Source organism: Xenia sp. Carnegie-2017, unplaced genomic scaffold, assembly GCF_021976095.1.
Source record: "Xenia sp. Carnegie-2017 unplaced genomic scaffold, XeniaSp_v1 HiC_scaffold_16, whole genome shotgun sequence".
Taxonomy (NCBI): Eukaryota; Metazoa; Cnidaria; class Anthozoa; order Malacalcyonacea; family Xeniidae; genus Xenia; species Xenia sp. Carnegie-2017.
The window spans coordinates 5,161,354-5,183,014 of NW_025813469.1; the positions used below are offsets into that span (position 1 = coordinate 5,161,354).

Here is a 21,661-nt window from a genome sequence, read left to right on the forward strand (position 1 = left end):
GAGCCTCGAAAAATGATGGAATTTTCCCTGCATTCTTAACAATATTGGCTACATGTAGCCGACTAAATTAGAATAATATTCTACATATTTTCTTTGAGAGTTACGAAATCGGTGAAAATTCTTACTAATGTACAAATCTAGATTTACTCTTTAAAGTATATGTATTAGCGATACAGGTACTTATAATAACTTGCTAGACAAGATTCAAACACATGTGGGCTTCTAAAAATTTTTTGATTTTTAATAAAAAATTCGAAATAAATTTAGAACGTACACGAACACTTGAATAAATTACATGGACTTAAACGACGAGACATATTATTAACAAGCCCAGGCGATGCCTCCATATCAAGAATGGAAAATGAAATTTTATTTTTTTAAGGTATAAATAGCCGTGTATGGAGATGAAACCCCTCATTTCAGCTCACTGACACGATAAAACATCTTAGTAGTGCGTGGAAAGATTGGGACTAGACAAAAGAAGCGTTCCAGTAGTATTGAGCTGAAATGTTGCATCCTAATCATTTTTTTTCCTGTCCGTAGGTTTAACCACGTCCCTTTTCGAACGAAACAATTTTTCTTTCAGAGTGCGAAGTTTTTTCAATATCTTTCCCAACAACGTAGTGGCCTCGCGAGGATTAACCTCCTGAAGACGTTTCGTGGAAAGATTGTAGAGCGATCCGAAAGCAATTGCTACGACCGTGCATGTCAAACATATCACATTATAGGGCATGCTGAAGTCGGGGGTAGGTAGGGACACAAGCAGGATCTCTGTGTACATTCGAATGATGCGATCATCAGAGTTTTCAGAGCTTTTAACCCACCTACAAAATAATACATAATGATGTCAACACTTTTTGAAAACTTACAAACAAAACAAGATTTTTTTGAAAGAACCGATGACTAGTCTTCAAATGCTTTAACGATTAGTACTCTCATTAGATTAGATAGATAATCCGGCGGTGTTAAGAAAAACTTACTGCTCCAAAAGTGATTGTTGCCCTTGATTTACTAGACCAAACGTGCTATCACCTGGAAGAATTTTGGCAGTAATCACACCTGACCTGAAAAATACTTAATAGTTCACTTTAACAAGCTGGTAACTGCTTGAAAACCTTACCACTGAGGTTGTAAACTAACACGTAAATTGTCCGTAAATTGGCCAGGCGTCTATCGAAGGGAGTCGACGCGTCTATTAGGGGAAATACGGTATATTACAACTTACGGAAGATAAAAACCATGATGAGCGTCAGGGGGATGCTCTGTCCACTTCAAGAACACTTTCTCAAATTGCACACTCACTGTTGCTGTTGAATCAGCCGGAACCGCTAATGCCAATTCCAAGACTGTTGGACGCTGTCGATCTCTCGATGGAACATACTGAACGTATTCTGAAGAAATATTGAATTGTTAATTACAAAATCCCATTTTTCAGATCATAACAAATAAATCAAGGGCATAGACGCATGTAAGGGACGGAAAATGCTAAAAATGGAACTGTGCGCGAATTGAAATCGCAAAACAATCCGCAATTTCGATGCTCAGCATTCGCGTAAGCTTAAGCCAAATTTCCTGAAATTTTGTAAGCTTGAACAAATTCTGCCATATTTTAACCTTATGTGTTCTGATTACTTTTTAGCTGCGTCATTTTTGCGCGCAAGCTTTTTCAAAAGTGCTTCTCGGTAACACAATTCTCACTTTAAAATGGTCATTTTTTACTGTCAAATGAACCATTGGGAGTTTAACTACCTATTAAACAGACTATTTTTGCAGATCTTGCGCGCTGATGACTTTAGCGACGTTTTCGTAATCGTTCAGTTTCTTAACAATGCACTATATTTATATAATACATTTCTGTATTATAATGTTGATCAACCATAACTGTGGCAAAATCTTTCCAAGACAAATATATAGAGGAAATACCCTACCCTAACCCCTTAATTCTCATGTAAGCAGGTTTGCGTTGCGGGAGAATACGTATATCGTGGTTTATATTGCGTTCCAATCCATATTTGTTCTACCCACCTAGCCTAATATCGACGTCGTTAACATAAACGCGTAAGGAGTGCAGAAATATCCTGAAATACCAGGGAAAAACTTGAAAATAAACCAGATAAACGGACGCTGTCTTATGTCGGTTGATTATTTCACTTTGAATACCGCCACGTTCTTGACCGTAACCTGACGAGTGCAAAAATGTGATAGTTTAGATTAGCATTTTGATTTAAAATATAAAAATGCAATATACTTCATACATCAAAATACTTCATAATAAACTATATTAGTTAGTCTAGAATGGGATTTATTACTGCGATCAGTAACTTAAGCCACAGGACAAACATGCCATAAAGTTTCATTATTGTTCCATTAAAGGGGCTCACGTGCTCTAAGCAGGCCTTTCTCGCCGTGCGATCACATATAAATATTAAATGACGACTAAGTAGCTTTAAAATGAACTATCGAAAACCAAAATTAAGGTATCTATAAGATGTCTGAGGAGAAGTAAGCCAAAATGTATCGCGTCATTCAATTTATAGATATTTTTATTTGGGTTTTCAACAGTTTTTTATAGAACTACGTACGTATTTTCACCATCGCAAACACTATTCAAAGCAGTATTCAAGTTTGTTACTATAATTAAGTCTTTGTTCTGCAACATATAGATGAATATGTTGCACGAGAAAATATTTCAACAAAAAATTCCTCACCTACCTGTCAAAAATCTGTGAGCAGAGAAATATGGTAGTGTAACTAAAAGGAACAAAAATCGGAAAATTAACATCAAAAGTTATCAAAATTATCAATGAAAATGTATCTCCACCTGCGTCGTTTAGCATGCGATGTTTCCACTTAAAAATTATATTTAATCCTTTGTTGGAAGAAAGAGATTTTCGAACAATGCCTAAAAAAAGAAAGATAAACATCTATCACGTATAAAATAATGAAAGTGATCTGTTAATCTAAGTTTTCATGTTCTAAAACGAGTCTGCGTTTTCTATAATGTAGTTTCGTTGATGAATCATTCGAGATAGAGAAATTGAACATCGAGACTTGCACGTCGAAAAAGAATTGATACGACATCGTATAATACCGTTATCTTTCAAATCATAAACTGCAAACTGTTCAACAGATGGCGATAAATTCTTGGAAATAATACCAGATGGTCGTGGTTTTAAAGTGAACGTAAAGTCTGTCTGAAATCGGAAGAGGAAAAAATATCAGAATTCTCACGTGATGTGAACAGACATTTTGTCAAGTAAACGCGAGTTAGTGAGAAAAAATACTATTTCTTGTATATTATCTTGTTTAAGACTTCTTGTGTTGTTACAAATAAAAATGTGTAAAATATAGATAATTACGTTATTTCCTGTGACGTCAACATAGATTTTACTTGTTTTTGCAAGAGGACAGGTCGAGCGCAGAGAATGACCGAATAGTTTACGTAATGACCAATCTAGAAAATAAGCAAAAGCTAAATAAATATCGTTAAAATAAATGACTAGTATTTTCTCAAAGAAATAGCCAACGAAAATATCAAACAGGTGCTTAAAAACAAGCTCCAAACAAGCAATTTGAAATTTGAGACTAAACTAGCCATAAAAGCGGCTTACTGCCAAAATTTCCCGCCAAAAAATGGCCAGTTGCTCGAAAGGTAATTCAACGCATACCAGTAGTAAACAATCTTTCCATAAACTTGAGTATTCAACTTAAAGAATACTGACCATAATTTCCAGTAAGTAAAACAGGATCAAAAAGGATAGAAAGGGACTGTCGTAGCTCCAATAAAGGTCTTTGACAATCGACATCCTACAATAATTTTAGTTCTCATTCGTCAATTGCATCAACAAAAGCATGACAATCAATTAAATAGCTATGAAAATCGCGATTTGTTTAAAGAAAAGAAAACTTCTGAAATAAGTCTGCCGTAAAATGTCGTGTTTGTAGCTCTGTAATGTGTTTTTTCGATTGTGCTAGATATATAGGGGATGATACGAGCGCTGGACGTGGCAAGTTCAAAAACTTTGTAGATGGAGTAGACAAACCTTCCAAATCGTGGGAAAGTGCGAATTATGAAACTGATCTAATCGCATGTTCTGTATAAAAAGAGACACTAATCTCATCGAATAACAAAACTAATCTAAACGCAAATTTCACAAATACATTTCTCTTTATCAAAAAGAAAAGAGTTACTATTAGATAAAAGAAAGGATAAAAACAGCCAGCTACCTAAACATATGGTTAATACCAATGAATTTCAGAAAAGTTGTTACACAAAGCTGCTCACATGCAGCCAGCATTCAATATTTCAAAGCATTACCTCGCAAATAGTCCGAAGATGTAGAGACATTGAGTGGTATTTCACTTTGTATATCATCAAAGAATTGAACAAACTTGACAAGCCTGACTGAAATACACGTACACAGAATGTAAAATTATTTATAATATTAACAAATTATTCTGACTATTCATAAATTTCACAACTTTTTCAAATGTATATAATGATCATTGGAATATTGATATTCATATCAAATATATAGGAATGGAAGATTTTATACAGTGCATATAAAAAAAATTGTATCAAACATTAAAAAGCTATTACACATTCATTTGATGTTGTGTGTTTTACACTTATATTTTTAAAAAGCAAAAGAATTGAGCTTTTTAGCTTTCCAATGATACGTTTTTCATTTTATAACAGCAAGAAACAATCTTGTTTTGCTCAAATAAAAACAACCAGTCGAAATTGCATTTTTTCCACAACAGCCATTTCAAACAAAAGCCATGAAACATCTTAGTTTACCCTGTGTGTTGTATCCATATTCTATACACAAGGAAATCTTCAATAATTGTATTCAATTCTCAGCATGTACAATATTTAGCATATGAAAGATTGATGCACTTTTTTAACACACAGAGACACTAAGAGAATGTATCACCTTTGAATCGCAGGGTAGCAACTTCTTCCAAGGAGTAAGATTTTCAGTGCATACTATTTCTCTAGGTAATGATGAATACCGCAATGTTCTTGAATCATTGAATATGGATGATGTTGCACCTTGTCGTCGAAATGACATTTCAGGTGATGCAGAATTTTCAGACTTAATGAAGTTAAGTGAAGCACAGAACTGGCCTGAGAGTACGTTTGTTAAATCTTGCCATTCTTCATCAATGCTAAACAAATACAAGAACAGTTATTCTAGTAAGTTGAATCAGAGTGATCTAGTGTTGTCCTACGTAGCACACTCCAGTTTTAGATATGTTTATCAGTCATAATCACATGTTAAATGGGGGAGTACTCTTACTCAAAGTTTTCATGTTTAAATATGAATGCTTATATAACTCCACTTTGATGTTTTGTTAAAAATAATCTCCTGACAAAACTCAGGTCCTTTTATCAGGGGCCAAAGAGCTATAGAGGCTATTATCCTCCCAATAATTTTGCCACAATTCGGAATTTATGAAATTTGTCCCCAGACCCCTTACTGGCACAAAAATTTGGCAGTCAATAGAACCTCTCCTCAATGAGAAACTGTTTTAACTGTTTTTACCCTATTCATCTTTTCTGAACAAAATGGCTTCTTTTACATTGAACATCATCCAACTTGAGCCAAATAAAATTTCCTCAAGATTTGGAATTACTTTAAATGGCAATTTGCTCAAGTTGTAAATGCAAACTTCAATCTTGAAAAATGAATGGGTTTATGAAAACTCAAATTTTAAAAGTTAAAAGCAACAACAAAAATTAATTTGTTGATTTAAGTATGAAGTATAACTTTATACATCCATACTGAGCTAAATTAATACTACTGTATCAATAATTACATATGCAATTTCTTTTTCAGAATTTTACTTAATTTTTCTTCCAATTGAGCCTAAGGCTATATGAAGACTGCATTCTTTACCCAAAGTTCATGGTTAGGAAACAAAATTTAAGCTTGTTAAAAGAGCTCTGCTAGCTCCAATAATTTTTTGCTCTCCTTGAAAGTCAGTTGCCTTTCAGGTTAAAGTGATATTACCTTTCCAAAACTGAATCTCTGAACCAAACAATGAGTTCGGCACCAGGTCCAGCTGGCTGAATAGCATGACCCCAGAGATTAGTGTTCCAAAAACCTTGAGTCAGCGAAAGGTGTAATTCTTCAACTGAATACTTTGCCACAATTTGACCAAATGATTTTGGAAATAGGTTATAATGGGAAACTAAAAAATTTGAAATACACAGGCTACAGTTTATTTAAATATGATGTACCAGACTCAAAATAAGCGTGTATGAGAGTATTGTTTTCTCATAGTTCTCCCTGGAATATATTTTTCTCAAAGGTTTCTTGAGATCTTCTGAGTGAACACCAAACTTTTCAGTCTGGATGCTAAAGTTAAACGATTGAGGTTGGAAATTCACTCCAGAGTGTTGGAATGAGGAAGAAAGGTTTGGTTGCAAACTTTTTCAATTAAGAAATAAAAGATGTTTAATATGCTTGAACAGGCTTATTCAAACCAAGGAGATCTTTAGGAGAACTCGAGAGCAGATCAGTGCAAACCTGAGACCAAAGGTTGAGGGTTGCACCTGCTCGACTGTTGCACCCAATCGGGACCGCAGATCAAATTCGTAGGTGAATTGTTCATAATAGGCTTAAGTCATAAGAACTCGGTTGGAAACAACACTTAATAACACTAGGACAAAAGAAACAATCACGTCAAGTCTAAAATTTCGAGTGTAATCAAATCAAACTTACACAAACTTTTATCGTGCATATTCACGCTCCAGAGAGTTGTGAACTGGAAGTGGGAAAGAACATCGCCATTTTTAAATGGCTTCACGTACAACTCTTCGTGAAATGTCTCGTCAGCCACAACTACAGAAGCCAAAATCAAATAAAAACAAACTTTCCGACTACACTTGTTTGCCATATTTAACAACGTGGAAACGTTCATTTCCGGGAGTGGTCTTCATGAAATACCGGGGGGTAAAGAATCTCAATCGACATTCAGTAATCTGGTGTGGTTTTCTGGACAATATGTATACAGATCAGTGTCTAGAAGAAAAATTCAAGACATCGCAAAAAGAGTTTTAAAAAGCTTTTTTAAATCTTATAAATGCATAAAATCAAGATCATATTTTAAATACATTTAAATACATAACACTCAGCTCTTGTGTTATCTGTGTAAAGCATAAAAAGTGAGAAAAGAAAAAAAATGCAATATATGCAATATATGCACAAATATGATGTATAGAAACAGTTTTGCGATATTTTTCACCTTAATATTATGCATTAGCCAAGCAATCCAACCATATAGTGTTTTTTATATCAATGAATTTAATGTTGGTCAGTTTTCGTTTTCGTCGGGCAAAAAGTGTCAACACTTCCAATTTTTTTGGTCCCCCATGCGCAAGCCATAAGTAATCATTGGAGGTAGTAATTTGACCCCCTCCCCCCTTGAAAAACGAAATCCATCAAATTTGCTTAAATGGATGGGGAGATTGTGTGAATGTTTGCATCAACTCCTCTGAACTTTCGAGGACAAAGTTTTAACGCGTGGCGTGCTTCAAGAACGGTAATATGATCAAAATTCTTACACTTGACCTTGGGCGACTGGCAGGAAGAATACTAGATTAATACCAGGAAAACAAATTTTATTTAAATCAGATAATTCATTCATGACTTCTATTTAAAAGAAAGTGTCGTATGTTTGGTTCCAATCAATATTTTGTTGATCAGATTAGTTACCACGGGAAAAAAGTTTAGTATTTGTGCAATCATTTAAATGTTTCAGTGTGCAGGTTGTGTTTGTGATTTGCAATTTTAATACAATTTCGCCATAGAATATTTACGAAAAGAGACAGAGATAAATGCAAATTTCTACGGTGTTAGACAGACCATGCGAAGGTCAAAATTGGATGTTTTTATACTATACTTTCCTTCGTGTGGGCCTAATTGGTGTGATAATTGCATTCCTAATGAAACGTCAAAATAAAAACATGACTGGGCATTTTCAAAACGGCTGTAAACTTTTACGAATGTTTTAAGTTTGCAAATATTGAAATGTTAAACGAACGATGTTCATGTTTGTTTCAGAACCCTCCCCAAAAACGTCAAAAGTTTCGACCAAATCGGAATAATGATGTACATAGGTGTCAAGTCTTATTAAAATAACCGCAACCGGATATATCATGAAAATGGCGACAAAGAACATTAACAATGTCTAAAAGATCACGTTGAGATTATTTATATTACGACTTGTGCAGATGAAGCGCATAGCCACTTGCTGAATCGATAATATTATTAAGTTGTTTTTGACGTTATAACAGCCTGTGGTCAATCGTCGACCTATCAGTAATCATCAGCTACTCATTTCATGATATGGAATTACATATGCTGCAAATGCTCATTGAGTGTGTCCTCAACAAAGTTCAATCTCCTTAATCGCATTCGTGGCGCTTTTCAACTGATATTATCTGCGTGAAACTTGATGGAATGTATGTAAGGGGAGATCCGTGGATTTTCCTACAGGAAATCTGTTAGGGGCTGTGACACCAGGCTGGCTGATATGTGTCTTGTGCCATTTCTATATATGGTAATGTCTGTTTGCTTTATAAAGCTCCTCAACCTTGTAAACATTGATAGACATGATTACATTTAACTAGTTAAAGTGAATATATTTTGTAATTAAACTCTAGACAATTTCAAAGCTGTAATTTTGATATATTTGCTAGGCTCGAGCTGGTTTTACAATGTTTCTTAAGCTTCTGTTGATTGTAAGTGCTGTAGCAAGTGGTCAAAATTTCAGTGTTGACTTCATACATCACAACTATGAAGCCATGACAGTAATTATGAAGAAAATACACCACCAATGGCCAACCATCACTAGACTATACACCATTGGTAAATCAGTTGAAAAACGTGAACTGTGGGTTTTGGAAATTTCGGACAATCCAGGGCGCCATGAGCTGGGTGAACCTGAATTCAAATATGTTGGGAACATGCATGGTAATGAAGTACTGGGCAGGGAGATTCTACTCCATTTTGCCTACTACCTTTGCAGTAAATACAACACCTCAGATCCTGTTGTCAAAAGACTAATCGACTCTACAAGAATTCACATTTTGCCAAGCATGAATCCAGATGGATGGGAGGCTTCTATTGAAGGTCATTGCTTGGGTATGAGAGGTCGTGCCAACAAAAATGGTTATGATCTAAATCGAAACTTCCCCGATTATTTCTATCCCCAAAATGCTATGTTTAATGGGAAACCAGAGGTTGAAACAAAAGCTGTGATGAACTGGATTTCCTCCATACCATTTGTTCTTTCTGCCAACCTTCATGGTGGTTATTTGGTGTGCAATTATCCATATGACAGCATAAAGGGTAAGCCAGGTCTTAGTCTCTATAGCAAGACACCGGATGATGACATCTTTCAAAATGTTTCAAAGGCTTACTCTTTTGCCCATCCTAGTATGCATATGGGCAAACCAAACTGTCCGGGTTTCAAACAATACTTTAAGGATGGAATCACAAATGGTGCTGCATGGTATGCTGTGCATGGTGGAATGCAGGATTATAACTACTTAGCAAGGTATTTGAAGTGATTCTTTGCTTATGTATCAAATACGAGTTCCAAATTATTAAATTGATGGAAATTCCTATTTCTAGTTAAGTTCTTTTCAAAGGAACTTGCAAAAACTACTGCAGAAATTTTTTTTGACTTTCAGCAATTGCTTTGAAATCACTGTGGAGATGAGTTGCTGCAAATATCCTTTGGCAAATCAACTTCAAAAGGAATGGACTGATCATAAGCCTGCATTGATCGCTTACATGGAAAAGGTACACATGGGAATAAAGGGTGTCATTACAGATCGCTGTGGTGCAGGTATTGTGGGCGCGGAAATTCGCGTTGACGAGAGAGGAAAAGTCATCGCAAGTGGTAGGGCATTGCATTTTTTGAAAAGCTTTTATAGTTAATTTTACTTGCTGATTACAATAAAATAATCTAATTTTTAACTAGTGTTTTGAAAAACAGAGAAGTACATAAGATATTAAGATTTGTCTCGTTTACAATCAAGCGGCGTATTTCAAAATCACGGCCTTACTCTGTATTTTGAAAAATTCCAAAAATTCCGCCACCTCAAGAAATTCCAACACTTTAAGATAACATTCCAAAGTTGGCAACGCTGCCACCAATGCATAGTTACGTACAAGCCAATTAGCAAGTTTTATCACTAAACGATCCCCCATCTATTACACGTCCGACCATTAAGAGATTCGATTAACAAAATTTGGCTTGTCACTAATAACTTGGGCCTCTTGCTAAGATAATTGTGTTCATGCTTTTTCGCATGTTCGAATGGCACGAGAGAATATGGATTGCTAAAAACGTGCGGAACTATGACTAAACTTATTCATGAAACAAACCCAATTTATTCACAGCTAAACTTGGTGATTATTGGCGACTGTTGTTGAGGGGTGATTATAATATTAAAGTATCAGCGAAGGGTTATCAACACCTGTCAAAATATGTTCAAGTGTTAGACCAAACGAAGATTGTCAACTTCATTCTTCGCAGACTAGGAGGTATGTAAGTCGATAAACACTATAACTGCATAAGCGCTAATTGGTATTTTTTATCAAATGCCAAATTCCAGTTTCTTCTTCTAAATTAGAGTTATTTTGAAATTTATTTTTCATTTATTTATATACGTTTGAATATTTCCATTTTCTGAGGGGGCTACAAAGGATTACTCCTGGTTTGAACTTTTCATGAGTCAATGTTTTAAATACAAAGATAATATGTTTATCTTGTCTTTCATTTTTAATGCATTAGACAAGTGAAAATTCGACTTTTGAAACGGGCCTTAAAGGCTGTTAACCTTATTTTCTCACAAACTTTGTTATCCTAGACAATAATTCATCTTGTGGAAAGATCAACGGTCTTGTAGATGTTTCAAATGTTGAAGAACCAAAGTCTATCGAAGTTATTGCAATTGGTGAAGATAACAGAATGTTCACAAGTAAGTAGGCGTAATGTTCGCAGGAAATAGGCCTTACTCGTTCAAAAGTAAAGGTCACGTTCAAAAGTAGAGGTCATGTTCAAAAGTAGAGGTCATGTTCAAAAGTAGAGGTCACGTTCAAAACTAGAGGTCATGTTCAAAAGTAGAGGTCATGTTCAAAAGTAGAGGTCATGTTCAAAAGTAGAGGTCACGTTCAAAAGTAGAGGTCATGTTCAAAGTAGAGGTCACGTTCAAAAGTAGAGGTCACGTTCAAAAGTAGAGGTCATGTTCAAAGTAGAGGTCATGTTCAAAAGTAGAGGTCATGTTCAAAAGTAGAGGTCATGTTCAAAAGTAAGTAGAGGTCTTGTTCAAAAGTAGAGGTCATGTTCAAAAGTAGAGGTCATGTTCAAAAGTAGAGGTCATTTTCAAAAGTAAGTAGAGGTCTTGTTCAAAAGTAGAGGTCATGTTCAAAAGTAGAGGTCATGTTCAAAAGTAGAGGTCATGTTCAAAAGTAGAGGTCACGTTCAAAAGTAAGTAGAGGTCATGTTCAAAAGTAGAGGTCATGTTCAAAAGTAAGTAGAGGTCTTGTTCAAAAGTAGAGGTCATGTTCAAAAGTAACTAGAGGTTAATTTCAAAAGTTGAAGTTATGTTTAAAAGTAAATAGAAGTTATGTTTAAAAGTAAAAGTAGAGGTTATTTTTACTAAATAGAAGTTATGGTCAAAAGTCAAGGTTATGTTTACCAGTAAAGGTTAGGCAAGCTAGTAAATGGACAATTTACGGTATACCTTATCAGTAATTATAAATTGGAATTAGAAATTTTAAGTCGCCCTTTACTAAATTCGTTACATGCTGTCTTTTGTAGCATATCCAAATAGTACGTATTATTACAGTCACTCTCTCATTCCTGGCAAGTATTATGTATACTTGAAATCCGGAAACAAAATTTCACCAAAACAGAAGGTCGTCGTGTTTCCTTCCAAGATTTCTTTCATTTCAGTCCCACTGGAAACAAAACGGAGACCAATTGTCGACGATAACAGAACAAATGCCGCCAAGGTGCTTCGTACTAATGCTATTCTGTGTATTACTTTGTTTTTTTTCTACATTATGATGTGGGAAAGCGACATCTTGGTATTGCACCGAGTTTACGCAAACTCGACTTCTACGTTTCTAGATATTTCTAGAATTATACACGTGTGCATATTGTACTATGTTTCATTCAAATTTGCACATTACGAAAACCATCGCGAATATGACAAGCAAAATTCCTAAATGTTAGTTATTGAAAAGAAGAGACAGAATTTGCAAAAAAAAAATTTATTTCATTTACATCAAAAAAGGCCTAACAGTTTATTCAATCTTTGTGGAAAGTGGCGAGTGAAAAATATCAGCATTTCTCATTCTATAGCGGGGGCGTATTCAGTGTACTACGTATAAGACAGAGCGCGAGTTTTTTTTACTGAAGACAGCATAATGAAAACTCTTCCAGTGAAGTGGAAGCGTACGAAATCACGTGATCTCTTCAACACAATTCGTTTTGTTTCGATTATTGGTTTTAGTTTTAATTACTGGTTTTAATCTTTAATCAACGAACTGAATGTAACTGGAAGGCTACTTCCCGCCAAAATTTATAACCAGCTATTTAACTAGTTCCAACCTTCTCACACACAGCCCAAAGGAAGTTTGTTTACGAGAGTCAGCTAAAATTTGAGAGACGCATGTCTTGGAGTTAAATTAAAATTTAGCTTCACACAAGTGCAGGCATGTTCATATAAAGGTAGCCTTCAAATAATAAATTTAGTAGAATAGTCACAATAAATATTATTTTTTGCCGCATATCTTGTGTTACGATGGTTGACATGAAATGCTTTCATTGTCCTTTAATTGTTGTTCAAAAAACCATCGTAAACAGCCCATTATCTAGACAAACTAAACGTTCTTTCAAGTTATAAATGACTAAAATTTCAGCTCAACTTGCGATATTATTTCTTTCGTCGTGTTTTCTTTCGTGCTTCGTTAGGATTACGTCTGTTTGGATTGCGAACATGAAATCCTAAATTGAAAGCGCGCGAAGTCGTGTTGTTGACGGCAAACGGCGAAGACCTAACGACGTAATCTTCATCGAGTATGTTAACCTTGTCCTTGGGTTTCGGAAGACGTCGTTGCGTGATAAGTTGATCTTCGAACAAAAGCGGATTGTTATTGTGGCGTCCACCTTTGGGCAGCGGCAGAGGATGCTACAAATTGGCGATAAAAGCTGTATATTCATGTTCAGCAGTACTATAACAAGCGTCAATTAGTTTCAAAAACTTTGCGGTAAAGGAATTCCGTTTAGAAAAGCAAAATCATCACAAAAAATCCACTATATTACGTACGTTAAAATCTACTAAACTTCCGATACTAGAAAGTTTTTGTGACGTTTAAATTAGAGAATTTACTACAAATATGTTACCATCTAAGGGAATCGACAAAAAAGTGGGGCATCACCCTCAATGGGCCTGAATTCTGTTTATTTATATTCAAGATATTATCAATAGCATATGCATACAGGACCTGTATAACAGTTCGAATGCACTTCATTTACACAAACAAAATCCAACCTAATTTTTGGGTAAAATGACCATGACCGTCATGCATTATGCGCCAAATCCTAAATCCAGGCAAAAATACTGAAATTGACACCTATCTGAAACGGCAGTCGTCCTAGCTCCAACTTCCCAAAATAAAACGAAATAATGTTTCCAAAGTGCTCAAAGTGTTTAGAAGATTCACTTTAAGGATGGTCATTGGAAGAAAAAATTCACTTACAGTCGAGCAAAAGAAGCGTCCCAAAATATTTCATCAACACATGAGCTCACTTTTATCACTTGATTTAAAGAGTTCCTCAACGAAACTCTTTGAAAAACTCCTAAATTCCTGCTATTCTTATTTTGAATTGACCAATCATACCATGGGGTTTTTTTAATTAACCAATCACGTCAAAGCTTTGTGAATCACTCCGTAACTGAAAGAAATTCGATTGGATTTTCTCCAGTATAAATGAGTTTTAAATGCTGAATTTTCTTAAAATGCAAGAGCTTTTGATGAACTTGTGTACTGGCAATCACCAGAAGCTATGTTTACTGGGGATTTATTGTGATTGTATTTATAGCACTGACTATTATTTTGATGGCTGTCAACAGTAAAATCTTTATGATCATCATATTATTTGTTTAATATGACAGCTGAATATGTTTTTCGATTTCAGCCAGCTCCCATGACCTTAATTCCACCTTAGTTACTTCTGGTGGTTGCAATTTCTCAATTTTGAAATAATATCTTTCCTTTCAAAAAATGGCAACATTTCTACCGAATTTAACGCGATGCCTGAATCAATCAGTTACAAAGTGATTCACAAAGCTTTGTTGTGATTGGTTGGTTTGAAAATTGCACATTGTATGATTGGTCAATTCAAAACAGGTAGTCAAGAGTTTTTCAAAGAGTTTCGTTGAGGAAGTCTTTAAATCAATTGATAAAAGTGAGCTGTGTTGATAAAATATTTTTGGAACGCTTCTATTGCCGCGACTGTAAGTTCAAAATTTAATGAGAAAATTACCACGCACTTTTTCGGGTTAAATGACAATTTGGCATAAATCAAAAAAGATTCTTGGCAGAAATTGAATTTTCTTATTTTCAAAGAAAAAATCACATGAAAATACTCAACTCACTCTAAATCATGCATTATTTCCAAGCAATTGAGGTTGTTTTGTTGACATCTGATGGACTATATTTCACCTACCTTCCTTCCATTCCAAAACATGTTTTCTTCAGCCATAAATTGCCGTCTTGTCTTGTATGCGTTTTTGTCGTGTCTTGAAAGCAAACGTTGATTCTTGTACATTTGCTTGAACGCAGTGCAGTGTTTCCCATCTTAGATATTTTTCACGCGGACTTCCTCTGTGAACAAACCCTTCGGAAATACATACCTCCCCCCCGTCAAGTTTCTCAAAGAGAGTATGGTCTTGCTCAAAGACCACGCGCGTACAAAATTCGTACCACTGTACATGCTATTTTTAGCGCTGTATTTTCATTCTCGATCCTCAATGTGATCATGTACTATGAAAAGTTTTACCCTTAGGCATACCGCAAATCTTTTCAATTTTTATTTAGACTTAACTACAATGTATTGCTCAGCTATACCACCATTAAAAAACATGCAAAGTCCGAAGAGCGTGATTTATCAAGCTCAAGGGACACATAGAGAAAGTCCGCGTGCATAATATCCAATATAAAAGAAACTGCACTGCGTCCAAACTTGATGAAGCTGGAATGAAATCTTATTTTGTCATCAATAATCATGAAAATGTACAGGAATCAATGAATGCTTTCAAGACTCGACAAAAAGCATACAAGAGGAGACGGCATTTTATGGCCTATGCCTGAAGAAAACGTGTTTTGCAATACGTAAAAGGAACTAAAGAAGGAAGGTAAAATATAGTCTATCGTATGTCAACAAATCTCAATTGCTTCAAAATAATGCATACACTGCAGTTAAGCGGACACCCCAGGCGCTTGTACGGGAAGCGCTGGCTCCTTTTTGCTTAGGATTATACGGTTAGGGTTTGAGTCAGCGTCCGAGGTGTCCGCTAAACTGCACTATTCCCAAGTTTTATTTTTCGTCTCGTGTGATTTTTTCTTTGAAAATAAGAAAATTCAATTTCTGCCAAGAATATTCTTTGGCCTAATTGTCATCTAACCAGAGACAGTACGTGGTAATTTTCTCAGTAAATATTGAACTTATGCAAATTTTTTCCTCTCATGACCACACCTAAAAGTGAACCTTCTAAACACTCTAAGCACTTCAGAAAGATTATTTCTTTTTGTTTTTGGAAGTTAGAGCTCTGTTGACACCGCCGTTTTAGGGGGGGGTCTAAATTCTAGGACTTAGCATTGAGGATTTGGCACGTATGCCATGTTGAATGTCATGATCGTTTTATCAAAAAACAGTCGAGATTTATTCTGGTGAAAGAAGTGCATACAAACTCTTATACAGGTCCTAGACTAAAGTAAATATACATACGTAGGTACTACAGACAATGATAGTATACCATTGTAAGTTATAGCTACAATATCATAACGTATACACAAACCTTTTTGCCTCGAATGTTAAATGGTCTATTTCTCTTGGGCACATGATATCGTGTCACCCCATCTGCATCCACCTCTACAGAGATTTTTACCAATGTTCTGTTGCCACACTTGGGACAAAATATCCTCTCCATTTGTGAGGTCACCCTAGTATTCAAAACAAATTGGATCAGCTGCCAGTCATAATATGAAACAGACAAGTTCATTTCATAAAATTAGACAGTTGAAAACTCATAATACGATTACATACAATATATAGTTATAGACAAATTTAACATAACAAGTTGCAATCAGACAATAGTAATATAGCAAATTTTTTTATATCATTAGTCAGAAATTTGTTTTAAGCCCAACTTGTTGTTCATTTATTTTATAAAACAACATTAATGTGAAACATATAAATTTAAAATAAATATCTTAATATTTCCTCTAACAAGCATTCATCATTGATTTACAAATTCTCTTTGATTGATTTAATTGATTGAGCTTGGATTGGTTTGCACTGGCTGATGCAAATTCAACTATGAGCCAAACAACGCATGCAATTTATTTTTTTATTTGATAAAGTATGGTATTCAAAACATCAAGAACTTACTTGAAACAAGAATAACACTTAAGGACGTAGCTGCGAGCCTCTCTGATCAACATTCCATCAACAGAGATGACATGAAGTCCCATTTTAATAAGAACATTCTGAAGAAAATAAGATTGCTAAAACTTGTTTCAATTCTTAATCAACAAGCTTTCTTATTCTCTTTATCAAAATATTTTCATCAAGTATGAAAAACATTGAAGTTTTGAAAACAGTAAAGTTATCCATAATGAAAGAGCAACTATTATACTTGGAAACTCCTATTTTTTCAACTTAATTTCAATTTAATGTTTTCAAAAACATGTTAACTAATTTCAGGAGGAGGCGAAAATTGCCTGAACTCTTTTTACTCCTTCGCTCAATTTTGAGAAAAGCAATATTATACCTGCATTGCAAAGTCAGTAGTTAGACATCCTACTCTAACACCAATTGGCTTTGATTGAGCTTCTGTTAAACCAAATTCAGCTTTCACTTGGCCAATATTGTCAGGTGTTATCCACCCTTCACCATCATCATCCTCATCATTATAATAACAGTCATAACTACTGACTTCATCAGTTTTACTATTATGATGGATGTTGTTTTCTTTCTGGAGGTCGTCCTTTTTTTCACACACAATTTCATCAATAGCATCAACAATCGTGGTGTTGGTAAACTTGTTGATATTATTCTGATTATTTTCCATCATCACATGGTTGATGACCTCTGGAATGGATTCTTGTCCTCCAATGTCATTGCGTAATGTTTTCTTTTCATCATAGATATTGCCAAATTCAACATTATTCACTTGTTCATTCTGAGAGTCATTTTCCACAAGAGAACACTTTTTCAGGTTTCCATCAAGTTCATGGACTTCTTTGCTTAAGTTTGCATCTTCACATGCATCTAATGTTTCAGTTTTGTTTTCAGAACTCTGAAAAAAACAACAACTGAGCGATTTATGACACTCTCACAGCACTTGTCCAGCAATTGTATCATGCTAAGAGTTCTATAATGCTATCATGCTATATATGTGGAGTCCATAAGTAGATTAACAACAAAGAAAACTTTGCATTGCCTCAGAATGACATTGGATGTTTGCATAAATTCTCACCTGACTTTTGGTGTAAAATCCGGGAATACAGCCTTGAATGCGCTTGTCAATGACCTCGACCTACACAAAAATCAAAATATTTTTTGCAGATAAGAATATTTTCACGAGATGTAATTTTCCACAATTTCAATCAATATATTTTAATCACAGATATCATATTAAACAAATATTAATGAATGAAATTCTACATACATATAATAGCTTGCATACAACAATATTGGCACATATATGTAGCATAATTTAAAAGGTATTTGAGTGACAACAAATTGTCAACTAGTTTAAGACTACCTTTGACCACAGGTTGAGATTATAAAAAACAATATTTAATAAATTGGTAATTATAACTATTTTCTGCAAAGTAAACTAACAGTGAACTTCAATAGAGTTAGCGAGACTTCTTGCCATCATAATGCTTTTAAAAAACCACTTTGGAATAGTCAGTATTATAAACCTGTTAGTAAAAGTAATTTGCACAAAGCAAGATCTCTGTACTGCAAATACAATTAATACATTACCTTATTAGTTGGTTCTGTTTGAAGACCATCGATCCCAGAATGTTCTTTGTGAAGTTGGTATGTAAGCGCCAAGAGTTTAAGATCAACCAGGGAAAGAGTTTGAAAGTCACCAGTTTTCTTGGCAAATTCTGACACTGGTTACAGAGAGAAAAAGGAAGTTTGCAAAGCCAATATATATCTGATGCTACAAGGCTGTCAAAAATTGATAATTGGAAGGTGGTAATTTTTACATGTGAATGACATCATAAAGCATGTTCCTTTGAAATCCCTTCTTTTCAACGGATTAAAACATGCATACATGAATATATGCCACCACCACCCTCTCCACAATTATCAATCTTCCACAAGCCTTGCGTTATTACTATGATTATTTTGAAGGCAACCCTAAAGCACAAATCACTAACAAAGTGTTAATGCTACATTATACGTAGCTTTAATCCAAGATAACATCAATTTTACAACAATCTTGATTAAGATCCATATCCATGGAATTAAAGAATAAAACAGTGATTGTAAACTCTATTTAGCAGTTATTTTTTAAGTCATTTTTAGATACCAAATGATATATTGCATTTTCAAAGTTTTGCAGATACTTCACTTTCAAACTGCAAAAACATACACAAGTTATCATAGCAAATTGGGATAAGAGGTAGTACAGACAGTGGCATAACTGCTATAGGCTCCGGGTGAGAAAAGCTGTGGGCACCCAAGCAATCAGCATGCAAGGGAGACCCTAAATGGTGTAATGGAACTAATGATAAAAACTAAGTTTTTGTTTGGGAAAGTGGAAGCACTGTAAAATTCATATTTCTCATTTTAAGTCAGAATTAGTGAATTTGTGTTCCTGGAAGTAAATTGAAAGCACTAATTAATATTTTTCTGTTTGCACATGAAAAGCAGTGAATATTGTTTTTTCTATTAACCATTATTACAAGAAAATGTTGTCAGAGTTGGGAGGGTGGGTGGGGAGGGGAACCCCATGCTGGAAGGACCATGGGCAGATTGTTCAAACTTTTGCCACAGTCCCACTGAGTGCAGTGAGAGACTAATGTGTATTTTCCTCAGGCCACAAAAATAGTGAAGAACACTATCTGTTGCACAAACAGGCCATAAAAAGCGTTAGTAGCATATGTGCACTTTTTAAATCATTGGGGGAAAGGACTTCAAAATCCAACGTGAAAAAATGCAAGAAAAAAGGTAAAAAAACTATAAAATGATTGTACTTGATTTAGGCAAGTCCGTAATCAACAACGCAAAATCTCGAGAAACTTCAATCAAGAACAATCATTGATCCAAAGCGTGAGCTATTTTCCGAAATTTAAACAACAGTTAGTTCTAAGTATTTCATATCCCGAGATCTTTTTCTTACCCACGTGTATTGATTCGCACGAAGGTACTCTGAATGATATTTCATAGGGTAAAACAGCCAATCTTTGACGAGCTGCAGCACTTTTAATTTCTCCTACCACTTCGTTAATAGTATAAACATTTCTCGCAATGTTTTGCAAGGCAACATTCTTCAGAAACGCCGCAGAATCGGCAATCAAAACCTCGATCAAATCGTTGTTTTTAGACTCCATATTGATTTTTTAATCAATCTGTGATTCTCAACTGAGCCAGCGGGCAATGACGGTGTGAAGCAGCGGGAGTGCTATTCTGAAGAAATATAAAGGCGCAAAGAATTGTAAAGGCGAGATGGAAAAATGAAATTTAGTTTTATTATTCTAATTTAATTATTTTAATTTATTGGCGTCACCTGGGTGTGAAAATGGGTTGGAAATATAATCTTCCCGGAGGGTTCTTACCTGAAGGGGAGATGTAGTTCTCCGAGGACCTTCGAAGACTGATAGGAGCAATACTGGTGCAGATCCGCGGCCGCCAGCGGTCTGGAACCCACTATAAAATTTTCTGACATGCGCACGTTATTCCACTTATTGAGTAGTTGCTGAGGTAAAGATCTTCAGTAGTCGTGCGGGGTGGTATAGATAACCACCTATGAAGGTATGGGTACCAGTATTGCTCTCAGTCTTCGAAGGTCCTCGGAGAACTACATCTCCCCTTCAGGTAAGAACCCTCTGGGAAATAATATTTCTCCTTCGTACCTTCTCCGACTGATACTCGCAATACTGGTGCAGATGTATAAAGGTATCTACTGAAGTCTATCTGTTTACATATATATATCAGATAAGGAAATATATTTATTTTCACGACTAATATTTTTTATCACAAGATAACATGTATGAATCTCACTTGATTACTTTTTAAATGAGCTAAGTACTGATTAAGCAAACCGTCCCTGCTTTGATTCTTTATGGTAATGTTTCTCGAATGTCCTTGCTGATGACCAATCTGCTGCTTCTAGTACTATTTGTAATGCTAATCCCGAATCTGCTGCTTCTGACGTTGCAACTGCTCGAGTAGAATGTCTTTGTATGACTTCTCGATACCTGCTTGCTGAATAGCTTTACACAGCTATCGTGAGACGGTTTGACTACCTTGGCTGTGGAGGTCTTAATTCGAAAATACCTTCATGAATGTTGTCACGATTGGTAAGCTTCCATGTTGTTTTCCCTCGATTGGATCGTGAATTGCAAGCTTTATAAATACCTATTGGTCGATATGCCAATTTTCCATTACGGAATTGTTCTGTGAGGAATGTGAGGATATCTTTCACAGGCGCTGAAAAGAGACACTTCTGCCGGTGAAGTGTCTCTTGACCATACTTGACCATACTTTCCATGGCCCCTCGTATCTTTTTTGTGTAGAACCTCGCCATGATGCCATGAGACTTTTGCGCACATCTCCTGGATTTCCTGCTGTTTCAAGACGATTCCTGAAATCGGCCGTACCGTCAACTGGAGACTTTTCCAAAGTGAGTGCAACTGTTCCGGTGCAAATGGAAGTGAGATTGTTGATGTTAGAACTGGCAACCTTGCTGAAAAGTTCACTAACATTTCCAACATCATTGGAAACCAGAGTTGGCTCTGCCAGTTTGGTGCAATCAGTAGTCCTGTTGCTTTGTCGCGTTTCATCTTTAGTAAAATCCTTGGGATCGGAACAGCTGGTGGATGATAGAAGACTGTACACTTGTTCCAAACTACGGAGAAAGCGTCCGTTGCAATTGCCCCAGGATTGGGGTAACGTGCTATGTAATTAGGTACTTGATTGTTCAGTCGGGAAGCGAATAAATCCACTTGCGGTGTGTAATATCGGGTTGTTATTTCCAGAAATAAGCTGGACTTCAACATCTATTCGGTGTGGTTGTTGAAGTTGCGGGATGCGTAAACTGCTTCCAGGTTCATCAACCCAGGAAGATGCTTTGCTGTGATCCAAATATTGCGAGAAAGACAAT

General features: G+C 35.5%; 3 protein-coding genes across 4 annotated transcripts; 1 reads left to right on the forward strand and 2 right to left on the reverse strand.

Annotated features, from left to right (window-relative positions):
• Positions 1–224: 224 nt before the first annotated feature.
• LOC124436998 (GPI transamidase component PIG-T-like) lies at positions 225–7,188 on the reverse strand. Its single transcript, XM_046987002.1, has 13 exons — positions 6,732–7,188; positions 6,018–6,198; positions 4,938–5,172; positions 4,319–4,405; positions 3,723–3,807; positions 3,360–3,454; positions 3,092–3,194; positions 2,822–2,902; positions 2,713–2,751; positions 2,026–2,181; positions 1,226–1,391; positions 981–1,064; positions 225–824 (listed from the first exon to the last, which is right to left on the reverse strand). Exons 1-13 carry the CDS (start codon positions 6,928–6,930, stop codon positions 518–520), a joined length of 1,818 nt encoding a protein of 605 aa, XP_046842958.1. The 5' UTR covers positions 6,931–7,188; the 3' UTR covers positions 225–517.
• A 262-nt stretch (positions 7,189–7,450) lies between these two features.
• LOC124436807 (carboxypeptidase D-like) lies at positions 7,451–12,818 on the forward strand. Of its 2 annotated transcripts, XM_046986780.1 has the most exons (7): positions 7,471–7,551; positions 8,073–8,571; positions 8,711–9,570; positions 9,707–9,918; positions 10,422–10,565; positions 10,892–11,002; positions 11,845–12,818. In XM_046986780.1, exons 2-7 carry the CDS (start codon positions 8,545–8,547, stop codon positions 12,252–12,254), a joined length of 1,764 nt encoding a protein of 587 aa, XP_046842736.1. In that variant the 5' UTR covers positions 7,471–7,551; positions 8,073–8,544; the 3' UTR covers positions 12,255–12,818. The 2 variants fall into 2 exon arrangements, with proteins under 2 accessions (XP_046842735.1, XP_046842736.1); XM_046986779.1 differs by lacking the exon at positions 8,073–8,571 and having other exon boundaries at positions 7,451–7,551.
• LOC124436808 (RNA-binding protein NOB1-like) lies at positions 12,284–19,894 on the reverse strand. The gene is made up of 7 exons (XM_046986781.1): positions 19,679–19,894; positions 18,310–18,443; positions 17,795–17,854; positions 17,087–17,614; positions 16,705–16,802; positions 16,112–16,256; positions 12,284–13,219 (listed from the first exon to the last, which is right to left on the reverse strand). The coding sequence occupies exons 1-7, from the start codon at positions 19,887–19,889 to the stop codon at positions 12,965–12,967; spliced, it is 1,431 nt and encodes a 476-aa protein (XP_046842737.1). The 5' UTR covers positions 19,890–19,894; the 3' UTR covers positions 12,284–12,964.
• Between the last annotated feature and the right edge of the window lie 1,767 nt (positions 19,895–21,661).